At 45.0% G+C, this 17680-nt stretch overlaps 1 protein-coding gene across 2 annotated transcripts in view; it reads right to left on the reverse strand.

Annotated features, from left to right (window-relative positions):
• The window catches only part of GOLGB1 (golgin B1), a 1744011-nt gene that overhangs the window by 599722 nt on the left and 1126609 nt on the right, over positions 1-17680 (reverse strand). For both annotated transcript variants that reach the window (XM_044087881.1, XM_044087880.1), the window contains exon 10: positions 15540-15909. In XM_044087881.1, the coding sequence (XP_043943816.1) occupies positions 15540-15909 (370 nt within the window). The remainder of the gene's footprint in view (positions 1-15539; positions 15910-17680) is intronic.

Consider the following 17680-nt stretch of genomic DNA (forward strand, 5'->3'; position numbering starts at 1 on the left):
GGTTACTTTGGAAATGGCTCTACCCATGGCTGACTTTGCAAAGGACACAAACAACTGGTCCGACTTGTGAAAATCCTTAGTTCTGTGCAAGTAAAAACGCAGTTGTCTGTGTACATCCAGTTTATGCAATTTGTATTCCCCTCTATTCTGAAAATTTGGGAAGAACACGGGTAAATTTATTGATTGATTGATATTTGACTCTGAAGCCACCTTAGGTAAGAAAGACGGGTTAGTCCTGAGGGACACTTTATCCTTGTGAAAAATGAGGTAAGGGGGTTTCATACACAGTGCTTGAAGTTCTGAAACCCTCTTGGCCGAAGTAATAGCCACCAAAAAGGCCGTTTTCCAAGACAAGAATTTTAATGGAACCGAGGCCGCAAGCTCAGAGGTTGGACTTGTTAGGGCTTGTAAGACTAAACTCAAATCCCATGGGGTACCACAGCTTTCACAGGTGGCTTCAAAAGAAAGATGCCCCGCAAGAAAGTTTTGCATAATTTTGTAGATGCCAAGGACCCTAAGCTATCTCCCACATGAAAATGGGAGATGGCTGCTAACTGCACCTTAACCGTAGAAGCACTTGCTCCCTGCCGAAAAATCAGCGACAGGAAGTCCAGGATAGTCGGAATAGGAACTGTAAATGGATCCAGGCCCTTGTCTTTAGCCCAGATGGAGAAACGTTTCCATTTACTATTGTAAATTTTCCTGGTAGCCGGCTTATGAGCCACGACTAGTATGGCCTTCACAGGAGATGAGATACTGGGAGTCCTAGCCATCAGTGGAACTGGATCAACCAAGCCGCAAGCTTGAGGTTCGTCAGGTTCGGGGTTTGGTATCCTGCAGGATGCGAGATCAGGTCTGGAATGGGATCCAGTATAGTCGCACTCTGAGACCGCAGATAAGGAAACCAGATCTGGCATGGCCAGAATGGGGCTATGAGGATAACTCTGCTCCCAAACCGACAGGCTTTCTGTATGAACTTTATCATAAGCGGGAGGGGGGGATAAGCATAAAGGAGACCGGGAGGTCAAGCATGAACTAGAGCGTCTCTGGGATTTTCCCCTTCGGGGGGAAGTATTGCGAAGTACTCGCTGCATTTTGTGTTTAATGGGGAAGCAAAAAGATCGCAGCAAGGCCAACCCCATTTGCGGAAGATCTGCTTCGCAACAGATGGATTGAGAGACCACTCGTACGGAGTGAGAATTACTCGACTCAGTTTGTCCGCTAATATGTTGGACCGTCCCGGAATGTGCGTTGCTACCAGAAACCGGTTGGTGGATATCGCCCATTCCCAAACTCTCATAGCCTCACGACAAAGGGGGTAAGACCTGGTTCCACCCTGTTTGTTTATGTACCAGACTACTGACATGTTGTCCGTCTGGATTGTAATAGTCCCCAGAGGGAGAAGGTCATGGAGAGCGTGCAATGCTAGAAGCATCGCCCTCATCTCTAGGACATTGATATGCAAAGCGGTCTCTAGGGAAGTCCACGTGCCTTGGACGGTTCTGCCCGAACAATGCCCCCCCACCCGAGGCGAGAAGCATCCGTGGTCAACGTGGCTTGGGGCGGGGGAATCACAAAGGGTCTCCCTTCCCTCAGTTCTCGCGCGTGGAGCCACCAAAGAAGGGAGTCCTTGCAAACTTTGCTCAGTGGTATCGGAGTGTTCAACGGGTGGAGTAATAGCGACCACTGAACTTGAAGGGTCCACTGCAATACCCTCATCCGCAGACGTGCATGAAGGGAGAGACCGATCGCCACTGCCATAGATCCTAGTGCCCTCAGGACTAACTCTGCCACCGGAGCAGGACTCTGAAGAAGGGCTAGTACCTGAAATGACAAGCTGCTCAGCCTGTCTGAAGTTAGAGCAGCTCGAGAGATACAGGTATCCAACCTGGCCCCTATGAACTCCAGGACCTGAACGGGGCAAAAAGGATTTCTGTAGATTCACTGAGATGCCTAAGCTCTGGGCAAGAGTCAGAGCGTAATCTCTTGCCACGCAGAGCTGATGCCTGTTGGTGGCAGTAAGGAGCCAGTCGTCTAGGTACAGGAAGACCTGAATGCCCTGAAGTCTCAGGTGGGCTGCAACCACTGCCATGACTTTGGTGAACACCCTGGGGGCTGAGGTGAGGCCAAACGGAAGAACCTTGAACTGATAATGACTGGCTCCCAGACGGAAGCGGAGAAACCTTCTGGATCGTCTGTGCATCAATATGTGGTAGTACGCATCCTTGAGGTCTACAGAGCACATCCAGTCACTCTCCCGCAGAAAGGGGAGAATTGATTGGAGGGTGACCATCCAGAATTTTTCCTTGGGAATGAACAGGTTCATAGCGGAAAGGTCTAGAATGGGTCTTAGGTCCCCAGTCTTCTTTGGCACCAAAAAGAACCTGGAGTAGTAACCCAATCTGGACTGGTCTGGGGGGACGGGCTGGATTACTCTTTTTTCTAGCAACTTCGATACTTCTGAAGCCGCTGCCTCCCTCTGATCGTGTGGTACATCGGGGAGGCGTCTGGTCGTGGGGGGAAGGTTTATGAAGGGGATAAAATAACCTCTGGATATGATACGGAGCACCCATCGATCTGTCGTAATGGACTCCCAATTTGACAGGTGCTCCATCAACCGCCCCCCGACTGCCTCCAGAGAGGGACAGCCGGGTATGCCCTCAGGGCTGCTGTGCGGGTCTGTCCGAGAAAGGTTCTCTAGACCCGAAGTTACGTGGTCCCCCTCTGCCTCTGGGCCGGCGCCCACCTTGTCCTCCTCTGCCTCTAGAGGACGAGGGGTCCGAAGCTGGATGGGACTGCTGAGACTTGCGGAACCACAGCTTCTTTTGTCGCCTCTGATTCCTTGAAAAGGATCGTTGGGGATTAGAGAAGCAGAACCTGACAGCAGACAGCATCTTCCCATCCTTCTCGCTTTGGACCAGCATTTCTCGAACGGTCTTGCCAAAAAGCAAAGACCCGTCAAAGGGCGCATTCGCAAAGGACACCTTGAAGGGAGCCACAAAATCGCAAAGACGGAGCCAGGCGTGACGTCGCAAGATGATAGGAGAGTAGCCGCATGGACGTGTTAGATATGGATTTTAGAGTAGGCATATGAGTCGAAAAAACATTCTTGTCCTCGACCGACATGGACTTCGGGGGGCTGCAGCGTATTCCTTAATCAAGTCTCGCTGTAGCCTAATGGTATGCACCATATAGTTCAGCGCCCTTATCGAGAAGGTCGCTGAAGCAAACATCCATTTCCCAATGCGGTCCAGAGCTCGAGATTCTTTATCCGGCGGGTGAACCGAAGAACTCTCCTGTGCGAGTTCTCTCTTGGTGGCAGCCGCTACCAACATGGCATCAACAGGAGATCCCCTGGCCCAATACTGTCTATCCGTTGGGGGGGCTAAGGACTTTGTCAGGTCGTCTCGGGATTGGCTCCACGGTGTCGGGCTCCTTCCACGCCCTGGTAGTAATTAAGTCTACCAGGGGGTCAGCCGGAGGAGACACCCAGGAGGTAGACGGGCCTGCCTCAAACACCTCCAGGAACACGGATTCATCCGCGGAAGGTTTTTGGGCAGACCAGCCCCTCTAATACACATTTCCATGATGTCTCCGAAGGAGACATCTTCGGGGGGTGACCTTGGGGAACCTTCCCCTTCATCTAAATCCGTGTCGGTGGTGATGGACTCAGGGGAGTCCAGGTACCTCCTTTTACACCTACGTTTACGAGGGACCTCCTCGGTGGGACTGTCCAAAGAGGGCTCATCAATGGGATCTTGTTCTTCCAAGGGAACTAGCTGGAGGGCTTGAGCAGGCTGTCACGATGGTCGAATGACGGAGGATAGACCCACATGCAGCGGGGGTATGGGAGGAACCGAAGCCCGAACCGGGGACCTCGACAGTGCCCTCTCCACTACCTCAAAAGCCGAAGGAGAACTACTCTCGCCAGACTCCGAAAGAAATCTCCTCGGCTCTGAGGTAGGGATTGGGGTCGGGAGCAATGCAGTCAGAGCTGAGAGAGAGGTATGCTCCAAACCCAGCGGCGCCGAAGACACACCAACTCCCACGGATCCGACGATCAGCCCTCGGCCCCGAGAACTTGGATCAGACACGCTCGAGGGCACAGTCGGTGAAGAGACCGGAGCTATCGGCGCCGACGAATCCCCGGCTCCAAAAGGGCCCAGATCCGATGACTCCGAGACCCGAAAATGAGCCGGAGAAGGAGTGATCGGAGCAAAAATGGGGGCCGCATTCCCCCCCAGAGGGGGGGGAGGCAAGAGCACCCCCATCTGCATTTGGGTCTGTATGAATCGACGCATCATCCGATCCATGTCCGCGTCGGTGAGGCTTTTCGACGACCTCGAGGGAGGCCGATACTCCTCCTCTGGCTCCAGCAAAAAACAGGGCGAAGAGCGCCGAGAGGGGGAGGATCCGGAGACCCTCGAGGGAGACCTAGCCAGCGTAGATGGCGGGGCTGAGGGTGGAGTCTCAGCCCGCCTTTTCTGAGACTTGTGCCCTTCCTTGTCCTTGTGCTTCTTCTCTTTGGAGGAAGAGGCACCAGAGTCCCCCGAGCTCAAACCCAAAGAGGGAGGTTGAGTCCCCGGTTGAGCAGGGGGCGCAGAAGGCACCGGAGCTGTCGAGGCAGCCTGAGCCTGAGCGGGAGAGGAAGAAGTAGCCGATTTCTGGGGAAGCAAGCCCGCCAGGATCAGCTTTTTCTTCCTGTCCCTAAGTGGCTGGGATTAAAGGCCGCACATATTGGGCAGGCCGTTGATAAATGGGCCACCCCCAGGCATAAAACGCACTGTGTGTGGCCATCAGCCGGAGAAAGCTTATGGCCACACTCAGTACACTTTGAAAAAAACGGCTTTGGGCCCTTCAGCCATTTTAACTAAAACTCACACAAGCACACCCAAACACTAAGGGGGGAGGGGTGTCACACAGAAAAACGACTAACTCTAAAAAATAACGAGTATCTAAACTACGAATAAAAAAACCCAGGGATACTACTCACACGTACACGAAAAAATACAATCTTCCCAGTTGAGAAAAAAGTTTAAGAAAAGTAACGATCTCACCAAAAGCCAAGGAGCTCTTCAAAGGTAGCTGCTTCAGCCGCGGCAAAAAATGATCTGAGGTTATACAGCATGTAGCAGGGGATTATGGGTAGGGGGAGGAGCTAGGAGCTCGGATCTTGTAGCTTGGAAAGCTGCCGGCTCGGATCCGAGGTCGGATCCGATACCCACAGGTTGCAGAGCAAATGAAGTAACTACTTCAGATGAGTGAGTTTCTCCAAGACAAAGTTAAGGTCCCAGGCTGGAGTTGGAGCTCTCCTGGGTGGCCTTAAATTTTTGGCCCCTCTGAGGAACTGCTTGAGCAGTGGGTGAGAGAAGAGGGGAGGCTCTGTGCTGTAATGAGTTGAAATGGCTGAGGCATGAATTCTGATGGAGGAAAAGGACAAGCCCTTATGAAGCATCTCAGTCAAGTATTGTAGAATCCAAGGTAAATTGGGCAGTGCTGCGCTCATCCCTTGGGACTGATTCCAGGCACAAAATCTTTTCCATTTTGCAGCATAAGATTTTCTAGTACTAGACCTCCTTGCCTCTAAAATGATATCCATCACTTATTTACTGAGGGATGGTAAAGGAGAGATTAGGTAATTGGCCAGGCTGCTAGGTTCAGGGTTTGCAGCTGAGGGTGCAGAATCTGGTTCTCCTGCTGAGACAACAGGGAAGGAGTCTGAGGCAGGTGCCATGGGGCCAAGCATGACACATGGTGCAAGAGGGGGTACCAGTGTTGGCGTGGCCAGTCTGGTGCAATTAAAATAGTCCTTGGCTTGCCCAGTTTGATCTTTAGTAGTACCTTGGAGAGCAGAGGCAGAGGAGGAAAGGCATAAACTGATAGGTTTTTCCAGCTGAAGGATATAGCATCCACTTTCCAAGCTAGCTTGTGGGGAATCCTTGTGCAAAATTTGTCCAATTGATGGTTCTGGGGGGAGGCGAACAGGTCTATAGCTGGGCTCCCCCACTTGCTTGTCAACATGTTGAAAATCCTTGCTTCCAGTTTCTACTCGTGTGGGTCCATGAGGTTTCTTACTCCGTCCGCCAGTGTATTTAGTTTTCCTGGCAGAAATTGAGCTTGTAGACTCACTTGGTAGCTCAAGGCTGTGTTCCACAATGCCATGGCTAGTCTGCAGAGGGGGTAAGAATGTGTACTCCCCTGCTTGTTTATGTACCACATGACAGTGGTGCCCATCTTTACCATTAGTTGTCCTGGAAGAATGTGGTCCTTGAAGGCTGTCGGAGCATTCTGTACAGCTAATATTTCCTTTTGATTTATGTGCCGGTGCATTTGACTTGGGTTCCCTTTGCCCTGAATGCACTTCCTTACAGGTGAGCCCCCCATGCATAGTCTGATGCATCTGTTGTTAAGGTTTGGGTGGCAGGGGGGTAGTGTGAATGGTAGTCCCCTGTTTTGGTGGCAGGCCTCTACCCACCAAAGGAACTCAAGGCGTAGGCAAGGTATGATAGGAGTCATTGCTTCTAGAGCCTATGAATGTTAACACCATAGGCTATTGAGATACCACTGTAGTTTCCTCATATGCAGCCTTGCATATGGAATTAGAAGAATGCAGGAGGCCATGAACCCCAAGGCTTGCAGTATTTACCTTGCAGATAGCTGGGTTTTTGTGGCCACTTGTTTGAAGTAGGTTGTCAAATGAATCCATTTCTCTGGTGTGAGGAAAGCCATCTGGGAAGTTGTATTCAAGCTTGCTCCCAGGAATATAATATGTTGACAGGGTACCAGGTGTGATTTATTTTCGTTTATGGTGTACCCCAGACAAGTCAGCACCCTTTGAACAAAGGCTAGATGATTCAAAAGTATGTCCTGGCTTTCTGCCTTAATTAGACAATCGTCCAGGTATGGGTATATTTGAATATTTCTTTGCCTGCAAAATGCAATGATGAGCTGGACACTTTGTGAATACCCTGGGCGCAGTAGATAAATCAAAGGGCAGTGCAGAGAACTGATAGTGCATGTAGCCTGCTCTGAAGCATAGGTATCTTCTGCAAGACTCCCTGATAGGGATGTAAAGGTATGCTTCTTTTAAGTCTAGTGTTGCCAACCATGCATCTTTGCCTAGCATAGGAAGCAGCTGATGAAGAGTCAGCATTTTGAATTTTGGAATCACCAGAAAGGTGTTTAGAGTAGAAAGGTCCAGGACCGGACACCAACTATTGCCTTTTCTGGGTACCAGAAAAAGTCACGAATAGAAACAGTGTCCCTTTTCCTCTTCTGGTACCAACTGAATAGCCCCAGTGCTTAAGAGAGAGAGAGAACTTGATTGTGGGCCTCTGCCCACTGATTTGGGGGTAGATCTGGCCACCCGCCTGGTGTTGGTAACATGTGGAAGTGAAATTTGTATCCTTGGGACACTATACTTAAAACCCATTTGTCCTGTGTAATGAGTTCCCAGTTTTTGGCCTGCAGACCAATCTTTCTGCCTAAAGGAGCATTCAGTTGGGAAGTGCTTGGAAGTTTTAAAAGCAAGTCATTAAGACAGTATTCCATAAGGGGGAGTCTTACTACTCCCAAATTTGTATGCGGAAATCCTCCACTGCTTAGTCTTGTGTGTCCCCTGGGACTGAAATCTGGGGTTTCTGCTGTGTCTGGGTTTGGCTTGAGAAGACCTAGAAGTGGCTGGAAAGGACCAATTCTTAGAGGGCTAATGCCTACTAAATCTAGGAGGCTGAACTTGCAAGAAATCCTCAACAGTTTGCATAGATTTAGCTTTATCTTCCATCTTTTTAAGAACTTCCTCAGCTTTGTTGCCAAACAGGTGGTCCTGATTTAAGGAAACATCCAACAGTTTAGCTTTAACATGATCAGGCAAAGATTGTTCCTTAAGCCAAGCATGCCTTCTGAGCACAGACCCAGTAACAGCAGCCCTGCAAGAGGCCTCTAATGAATCAAATCCACATTGCAAAGTATGTTTACCAACCTGTTCAGCAGAATGCATTAAATCATGTAATTCTTTATTTTCAGCACAGTCAGGAATCAACATACTTTTCTGTTTAAGCAACCCAGTAACATGTTGATACTTTAACATATGAAACTGGCAATTTAAAGCCCTAATGGCCAAGGTTGCAGAAGTATAAACCTTCTTACCCCATCTACCCAGCGCCCTGGAATTTCTTATCAGAAGGGGTAGGACTTTTTTGCAGTAGAAGCCTTAATGCCCTTGGGTCCCTGTGAAGTAGTCTCTGGATCCGCAATAGGATTTTTAAAAAGAAACTTGTGTGAATCAGGAACCCTGTAATATCTGTCAGGTTTTTTGGGAGCAGGAGGCAAAGAATCAGGGGGCAAACTAGATTCCGAAAAAGCATCACCAACAATGTCTAGTACAGGAGGAATAGCTAAAGGCCTATGCTGAAGCAGGAGTAAGAAATCCCTAAGCCTCTTTTTTGAATCAGAAAAATCATGGCTTTCCCAGTGGAAATGCTCCCTTAGAGTATGTAAGGTTTCACCAAAAGAAAAATCCTTTGGAGGGAAAGCAGAGGGAATAGAGTCCTCTGCATCAGAATCCTCATAAGTACATAAGGGCTAATCCAGATCAGAAGAATTAGAAAAATCAGAATCCTGGTCAGAAGATTCATAAACAACTTCAGTCCTAGGTCTCTTAGAAGGGGGAGGTTGGCTTCCCCTGATTAAAGTTATAAGATCTTCAACCATTCTTATCATTTGTTTTTTAGGCATAGAGGCCTGAGCATGTGGCCTGGGTGTCAGTTTCTTAGGCATGGTTCAAGATTTAGGCTTAAATGAAGAAGGAGGCATCAGTTTAATATGCAAGTCCATAGGCCTGAATACACCCTCGGAAGTTGGTGCCTGCACAGCAGCTCTGGACCCCTCCAAGGTAGAGACATCCGCAGGTTCTACAGCTGAGGCATCTTGTTGCATACCGGACTCTGAATGGGTCTCAGTAGAGGCCTGCGAATCAGAAGTAGCCGGTATCAGGGGCTGCGAAAGCACCTCCCTGAGTACCGGCGAACTGGTGACTGGCTTAGGAGAAGCGTCGTCGGCAGCTTTGGACCTAGGCGGCCTGTGTCTGTCTTTATCTTTGCATTTTTTTCAGAATCCCGGTAGTCGGATGGCTAACCAACGACATTTCTGGATAATTAAACCGAGAACGGGAATATTTAGAGACAAAAATATATAGACGACGGATAGTGCGCTGTTTAAATAAAGCACAAAACCGACAGCAAGGTACATCGTGGTCAGGTCCCAGGCAAGGAACACAGTACAAATGAAAATCTTTGTGAGGTATTTGCTTTCCACAAGTAATGCAATTATTAACTTTTACTGACATCGGTAAGGAGCAAGAAAAAGTTTCCCCAATGGGGTACTTAGCTTTAGTTGAAGACTTCGGTTCTGAAACTCGAAAACAAAAATTTCAGGAGTCAGTCGACCGGCACTTGCGAACTGCTTCTGCTTCGGCCACCACACGGCAAGAAAGACTGATGTAATGGCATCAGCTGCATGTTTTATACCCCTGACGACCTGACTTCATGGAAGAAGGGACAGCATCTGACGCAGGACCCAAGACTTTGTTAATCAGGTCAGCTGAGGGCTACTGCAAGCAGATAACCCAAATGTAATGACGGCAACAGTGAAACACGAAGAACATCTTTCATTCACCAGTAAGGTAACTATGTACATTCTACTCAACTAAAAGGATCTAAGTGATGTAATAAAATACCTGGGGAATGTGGAGATATTTAAAGAAAGGTTAAGCATGCAGCTGAAAGGCATACTTTTAAACTAGAAGAGAGAAATCAAGAAGCATTTAATCGCAGGGAGGTCATGATGCAACTGAACAACTTACTATTACTTATAGGTCAGGTTTTAATAGAGTCTAGAACTATGTGCAAGTGAGCAATCATGGGATGAACAAGATGAAGTTAATTTAGAACCAAGAGTACATGCCTAAGCCAGTAAATACAGCGCATAATGAACGAACTATGAAGCACAGCACATGCTTAAGCCATACACACCGCACATGATGAACAGGTTATGAAGCACACACTCTCCATTGCACATTGCCTCCCTTTAACTTCTTTGGAGAGCTAGCCCCAAAGTGTTCACCCTCAGTCACCTGCACTAGCCAGACAGTCATGGACTGCACCCCCAAAGACTGCAGCAGAGTAAATATAACATCTAGCCAGGCAAAACCTTATAGACTTTTTTCACTTAGAGTAAGGGAAAATTACTTGTTTATTCTGTTGTCCTAGTCAAGCTTAATTCAAAACGGTACCAAGTTTAATGTCTATTCTCTGCTTGGCCAGTACTTAGCGGTCTGCTTTTTGGCTGTTCTTCAGAACTAGAATCAAACATAGCCCTTCATTTTTCCACTCCCTTTCCCTCTCTAATTAATGAACTGCATAATGCCACGGTGGTACGGTGGTAGCATTGTTACCTCACAGCAAGAAGTTCTCCCGTTCGATTCTCAGCTGGGCTTGGGAGTGCCTTTTGTGTGGAATCTGCATGTCCTCCCTGCGGTTGGGTAGCATTCGAAAGACATGCATGCGTAAATGGGCGTGCCTTCGATGAAGGTTGGGCATCGAGCTGGCACCTCAGCGTTTCGTAAAAATCTACTGCCAATCATTAGCGGACCGGAGTTCCGCTGTGGCGACCCCTTACCGGGAAAAGCCGAAAGACGAACAACAACTCTACTTTTGTTGGCACCCAGCATCTTCTTAATTGCTCTTTCCAGCTACTGCTTTTGTGAATCTCTCACTTTGCTTGTAAACGCAGTTCCATGTTGTTTTGCTTTTTCCCTTTTCCATGTCCTGAAGTTTCACTGATAACTACTTGCTGTGTTACTACTGAATTACTATTATGTTTTTCTACCCTTATATTTTTAGTCTACCACTTTTAATACTACACAGTCCAAGATTTACTTTAGTATTTATATTAATAAGCATCTTTAGTTACTTGCATGTAAGCTCTAGCAGTGCCAACTCTACTGATCGCTTCTGGCCATACATTGGCCTTAAAGGGGTAGGAACCATCTTCATTCACCCTCCTAGCTATCAGTTTGCTCCCCTACCCCCAATTTTCACCCACCACACCGTAACTACATTTATACCTTCCTAAGCCCACCTACTCCATACCTACAACCAATCATACACATTACAGACAACTTATTTGCTCCTCCCTCTTATACATAGCTATATCACATCACACTACTTTTCTTTTGGTCCTTCCCTCTTCACTCTACTTTTTCACCACCCCCCACTATTCCATCCACCCACCTCTACTTAAATAGCAGTCCCTTAATGTATTCATTCTACTAATCACCCCTTATTAAATTCTTCAAACCTACTTTTCTCTACTATAACTACATTATGCTGCTATTTCACTTATCTCTACTTCTACTATTTTTGCCCATGCCACACATTATCGAACTTCATTGTTACCCAACCTCACTGTCACTTCCAGAACACTACACAATAATTCTAAATCATCCCCCACTCATCCTGCTATAGCACTCAGCCTATATTCTATCACCTCATACTTTCTTTAATTAGAAATACACCAAAGAACCATCACACTGCACACAGATAATTTAAAGGTGAAAACAAATTATATATTTTTGTCACTACACACACCTCTCATCAAAGCTTGCTCTTAATGATGCAATAATATACATTCTAATGCTAGACCCTCTCTACACACTTGCAACTCTACTACATCAGCTACCCCAGTACTCCTCTTCCACTCAACCAAGGTAAGTCTACTTTTGATGAACTTAACTCTTAGCAGCATCAACATTAAACTATCACAGTTACATGACCATATAGCCTCATACACCCTTGGCATCCTAACAACCCAAGAAACCTGGTTAAAACCAGGTACTAAAGACCAGGAAATTCTATTCCCAGGTTACATCATCATTATAAATGACAGACAGTATAAGAAAACTGGTGGTGTGGCTATGATGTACAAAAAACATACTGAAATCACTTCCTACCCCTTTACCTATTCCAACTTTCCCAGTGCCAAAATAATTATCTCTCCTGCAAATCAACAAACACAAGGGCATATGCATCTTCCATATGTATCCATCCTGGCAACAACATCCCATTACTAAAATAAATCTTATATTGGAGCTCTCATAATATCAACAAGGAAGCCATTATCATAGGTAATGTTAATATAGACTACCTTCTTGTCTGCTCTGACTATCACACGCACTCCATCAATCTCTTTGGTTTTACCCAAATTATCACTACTGCTACTTGAACAGACAAATGCAGACACAGGGAGCCTGCATTAGACTGGATCCTCACCACCACCCCCTAACAAAATTAACACTGTTGGCTGCCTACCTGACACCATCAGTGACCATCTACCAACCTTTTCTGTGAGACAATCTAATCATGCACATACAACACACACTATAATGATGTGCATACAGTCTCATCCTTCAATAATGACACCTTCATTAGCTACCTCAATAAACACACACCTGGGATATTCTAAAATACTTACCCTAGATGACATGATAACTCACTTCAACAACATACTCCTTAATAGATCCCTATCAAAAGAATGAATTAACAGAACATCAAATGTGAAAACAATGAGACAGGAATGCCGAATGTTCAAATTCACAAAGCCTTACATCAGCAAAAGTCACAACACTGCACAGGCACAAATCAGGCTAACAGTGCACTACACCAACAACAGAAGCTTTTGCAGGATAACAATGCCCCCCTGCACTCCCTACACTCCATGCTAACTATATATACCAACTCAGAGATCGCACTGCAGTTGGTAATGGGCATGACTCCAAAGACAGCTATAACACGATCTCACACAGCATTTCACCTGCCCTGTTCAATGTTTGGACTTTCACTGATGTGAGGCTTCTTTAATCTGAACGTCTGGCATTCCGGTCTCATTCTTTTGATGTTCGATATTGAGTTAATGTGTTTTTTTGATAGTGACCCTCCTTATATTAAAGGGGACAAGCTCCCATTAGATAAAAATGAAATAAATCTAGCCCCACCCAATGGCTCACAAGAGTAACCAGGCAATTCATGCTATACAGAAATAAAGCTTGAAAAGCATGGTCTACTGACAAAACACCACATAATAGTGTAGTGGTAGCACAGTCACCTCACAGCAAGTGGTTCTCTGGTTCGATTCTCGGCTGGAGTGCCTTCTGTGCGGAGTCTGCATGTCTTCCCTGCATTTGTGTGGGTATCCTCTAGTTACTCCGGTTTCCTCCCACGTTTCAAAGACATATGACTGGAGCATTTCACCCCAGGCCTCGCTGAAAATTGGCATCATTCCAAGTCAGACTTTCCCTGTAAATAAATGTTAAATAAATAATAATGGCAATATTTTAGACAAGGTTAGGAACCTTTCTAAACAAAAAAAAACAGAGGAGGCAACACTAAATACCTTTACAAGGGCCATGACAACCACCAACAGAAATTTTAAGCTTTTCCAGAAAGCAATCAAAAGACTTTTATACCACAACAACTATAACTCCTTCAACAACTACCACCACCAACTCATTTCCTATAGCTACCCAGTTCAAAACACATTTCATATACTTTGTCCTCTCCCTACTTAACAATAAACCACCCACCAGCCTCAACATCTCAAACAGTACTAAGCACCACCAAAATCCTTTCTCCCTCCAATCAGTATCTACATCTTCTATCAAAAAATGCCTATTAAAACTAAAAAAAATTCCACACCAGCTGCTGACAACCTGCCACCAGAATATGTCCACCTCTGCAGATGTTACAGCATACCCTGCATATATATTCATAGAACAATAATTTACAGAAAGCTACATCCTTGCCATCTTGGAAAAAATCCCACATCATACCTCCACATAAAGAGCACAGGAACAATCTATCAATATCACATCAACAAATAATACATCATTTGAAACAGCTTCTAACACAAAGCTTCTTGGTGTCTTAATTGATGGCAAGTTAAGGCATGTTCAACACGTCACTCAAGTCATCAATAAAACTCAACAAAAATGGAGTTTCCTCTACAGAAGTAAAACCCATTCTCATTGACTACTCTAGGTATTCTTTAGCAACAACTTATCTTTTCCCTTTACTTCTCCATGTAGCTCCCATCCTAACCTTCACTCCACATCAAAAAATAAACTACAGTTTTGCTACAATAAAATAGCTTATGTTTGTGTCCATCCTATCAAACTGGTTACACCACTGGCTAGCACTATAGCACCTACACTGGCTCGAAGTACCTAATTACCTTAACTACCCCCAACTGCTTAGTGCCCACAAGACAATACTTAAATCGCACACCTGCCCATCACTACAAAACATCCTCAAACATTATTTCCCTTTTTACATATCTCTGCTCACAGAATAAATATCGGCCGATCAGGACCACATCACATAACAGCGTAAGCAGCTCACATTACTCAACCTATGTTGCCAGGCACTGGAACCCCATTCCACCCACCCTAAAACAAGACAACATTACCACACACTCTAAAACAGCACCTAACATCCTCATGGCTATGCTCATGTTCTCATCCTGACTAAACCCACTTTTCTTTCTGTTTCTCTTACATTGCCAATCTCTATCAAGAACCCTGATGCATTCACTTTTATCCTGGCCTCTCTTTCATCCCCACTACTGCTCCTCCAACTAACCTATAACCGTAATCCTCTCCCACTAATACTTCCTCATTTCCCACATCATTTTACTACCGTTACCTCAACTTCTCCACTATCACAACTTTGTCTGCTTATGCTTTTCTTGATTACTTCTGTTTACACCACTCCTCCTCCTCTATTTTCTGTTCCTGCTCTAGTGAAATCCTACCTCATTAACATCAATAAACATACACCGAATCACTGCTCTTATATGTCTCTCTAACTTATGTAAACTATATAACTTCTAAAGTACATGATAAATGTCTTTACCATTTGTCTCAATACTACCTGCACAGTAATTCTCAAAATGCTTAATTTTGACTGTTGTTCACTGTAAATACATATTTTATGTGGAGATTTTCTCCCTTCAGCCACTGCTCAAAATGAAACTTGTGCCCAATCGGACTTTCTTGGTAAATAAAAGACAATAAATAAATAAAACGAAATAAATTATGCAATGCTAGCCTCTTACTTTACTTCTACATATGCTATGTGTAGCTTATGCATGATCTGATATCACTAAAGCACTAACTGGCACACTCCATACCTAGTTCTTTTGGGGATTAACTTGATTATTTATCTACATGTTTTTTTTTTTTTTTTAAATAGGTTGCTGGACTGGTCAAATGACCCAAGTTACTGGCTTACAGCACTGAAAAATACAGAGTAAAAGTAATTACTTTTTGGAACTGAATGCATACTTACATAAATTACCAAGATATTTACAAACATATACAGGGAGGAAAACATGAGAGAACTGCAAGACACTTACAGCATAACAGTATTCCACAGTTAATAAATAACTACGATAAGTCCTGTTACTACACTAACTGTGTCACTTACCTTCCAACTGTGCGACTTTCTGTAAAAGCTCACTACGCTGCATGGCTTCTTCCTCTGCAACAGTCTTCAGTTCTTGATTCTGCAGAGAGAGGACGTCACATGTAGCTCTCAGTTCTGATAGATATGTTTGCATGTTTGTTATCTCTGCCATGTGTTTTTCTGTTAAGTCAGAGTAAGCAGTCTTTGCCTCTTGTAGCTGTTGTGTTAGAGAATTTACAGTTTCCTCAAGTCGAGCTAATGCCAGATCCTTGTCCTTAACCAGTAGGTCCTGTTTCTCCAACAGACCTTTCATCACCTCTTTTTCTTGCTCCAGGGCATTCTTCAGTGTCATAACTTCAGTCTCAGTCTGCTGAAGCTGCTCTCCAAGCACCTAAAATTAAAACAAAACTTGTATAAACTCATGCCTAGGGAAAAACAAGGTACTTACTCATAACTAAGATGTGACTATCAACCAAGATGACAGTAATGTGTGCTGGATGGTTGTGAATCTGTAGAACTTAACAGACAAGTACTTCTTACATAAGCTATTTTGTGAGAGAGTCCTCAACAGTACAGTACTGTAGCAGTCCATGCTAAGAAATGACAGGTATGCGAGGAATATACCACTACAGAATTCTTTTATGACCACAAAGTCATCTTTTAGAAGAGATTGCACACATCTCAAGGTGTTTTTTGATTGGCTCAGATTTTTGTAAAGGTAACAGTCCCCCAACTGAATGACCAGGCTACTGAAAGGGAAGTAAAGGGAAAAGGGCACCACAAAAAAGATGGTTTTCTGAATTATTCTGCACTGGACTTTTGACTGAATTTTCTGCTGATCTACTGGCCATTTATGAAAGTTGTTTTCAAATGGAGTCCTGGACTCTCGGACTACTAGTTCTAATAAAATATACCCAATGATGAGCAGCAAAGACACATAAGAGCAGGGAATGAAGACAATGTGCTATGCAGATTGTCATGAAAGGAGATATTGCCAGCCCAATTATATGGAATTCTGTAAATAATTATATGTCATTTGTGAATGTCAATGTGATTTATACAGAAGTGTGACAAACAGAGATACTGCCTACACAGATGTCTGGAATTTTGTAAATGGTTATGTGTGATTTGTGAATGTCACCATGCTTCATGTAATATGCTTGTTACAACCTTATTAGAACTGCATGCTATGTGTATATCAAATTAGGTTTGTACAGACGTGTGTTGAAAAGCTCCACATTTGACACTGAAGTGAATCAGTGTTTCAGTTTTGACAGTGGTGGTTCCACTTTTCATTCTCTAATTGGTGCCCAAATCATAATTATAGCCAATAGGCAAAGACAAAGAGAAAGGGAGCCAATCAGAGAACAATTTTGACCTCAGCAGCCAATTGGAATGCAGAGTAAAAGTCCATGGCTTCTGGGTTGTCTATAATGATACCCTCAAAGCACAATCAACAAGAAAAAAATACACTTCTGTTTCCCCCCTCTAAACACGGGTGTGACAATTTAATTTCTTACTGTTTTGCTTCTATTTTATTTTTTCTCCCTCTAATAGGTTCATAGGTGTGTACTAGGCTAATAACCCTGGAGCCTTTACAAGCCTAGCCCACAGGATTACCCTGGCATCGTGCCACCCGACCTTAGTTCCCAGTGCCTCTGTCGAGTACAGCCACTGGAGTGATCCCTGGGGTGAATTTTCTACCTCCCATCCACTCATCAAGATTTCTCTTGATGAGGCCAGTGAGGTGCTCTGTTTGACATGTATGGGAAGTCCATTCCATAGCATGGGCAGTCTCTGGGTTATGACTCTGTCCCTCCAGCTTGTTCTGTTGATTGTGGTAATGAGGTTGAAGTCTCTGTAGTGTGTGGTTTGGAGGGATTGGGATTTCTTTAGATGTATCATTTCTAACAGAGCTGGGTCAGACATGGCTTTGTATGTCAAGCAGAGATCGCCTCTAACTAGGCGATATGTGACAGAGAATAGTTGGAGTTTTTTTGAGTCTGTCCATACAGGACAAGTGTTTAAGGCCTAGGATCCTCTTTGTGAGGTACTTTTGTGGCCTCTCCAGTTGGTGCAGGTGTCTAGTGAGGTACATGCCAAATGGGGTATTGTACTCGATGACTGGCCTAATGATGGAAGAGTAGAAGGAGACAATGACC

This window comes from Protopterus annectens, chromosome 11.part0 (assembly GCF_019279795.1).
Source record: "Protopterus annectens isolate FY-2018-M chromosome 11.part0, PAN1.0, whole genome shotgun sequence".
NCBI classification, from domain to species: Eukaryota; Metazoa; Chordata; order Ceratodontiformes; family Protopteridae; genus Protopterus; species Protopterus annectens.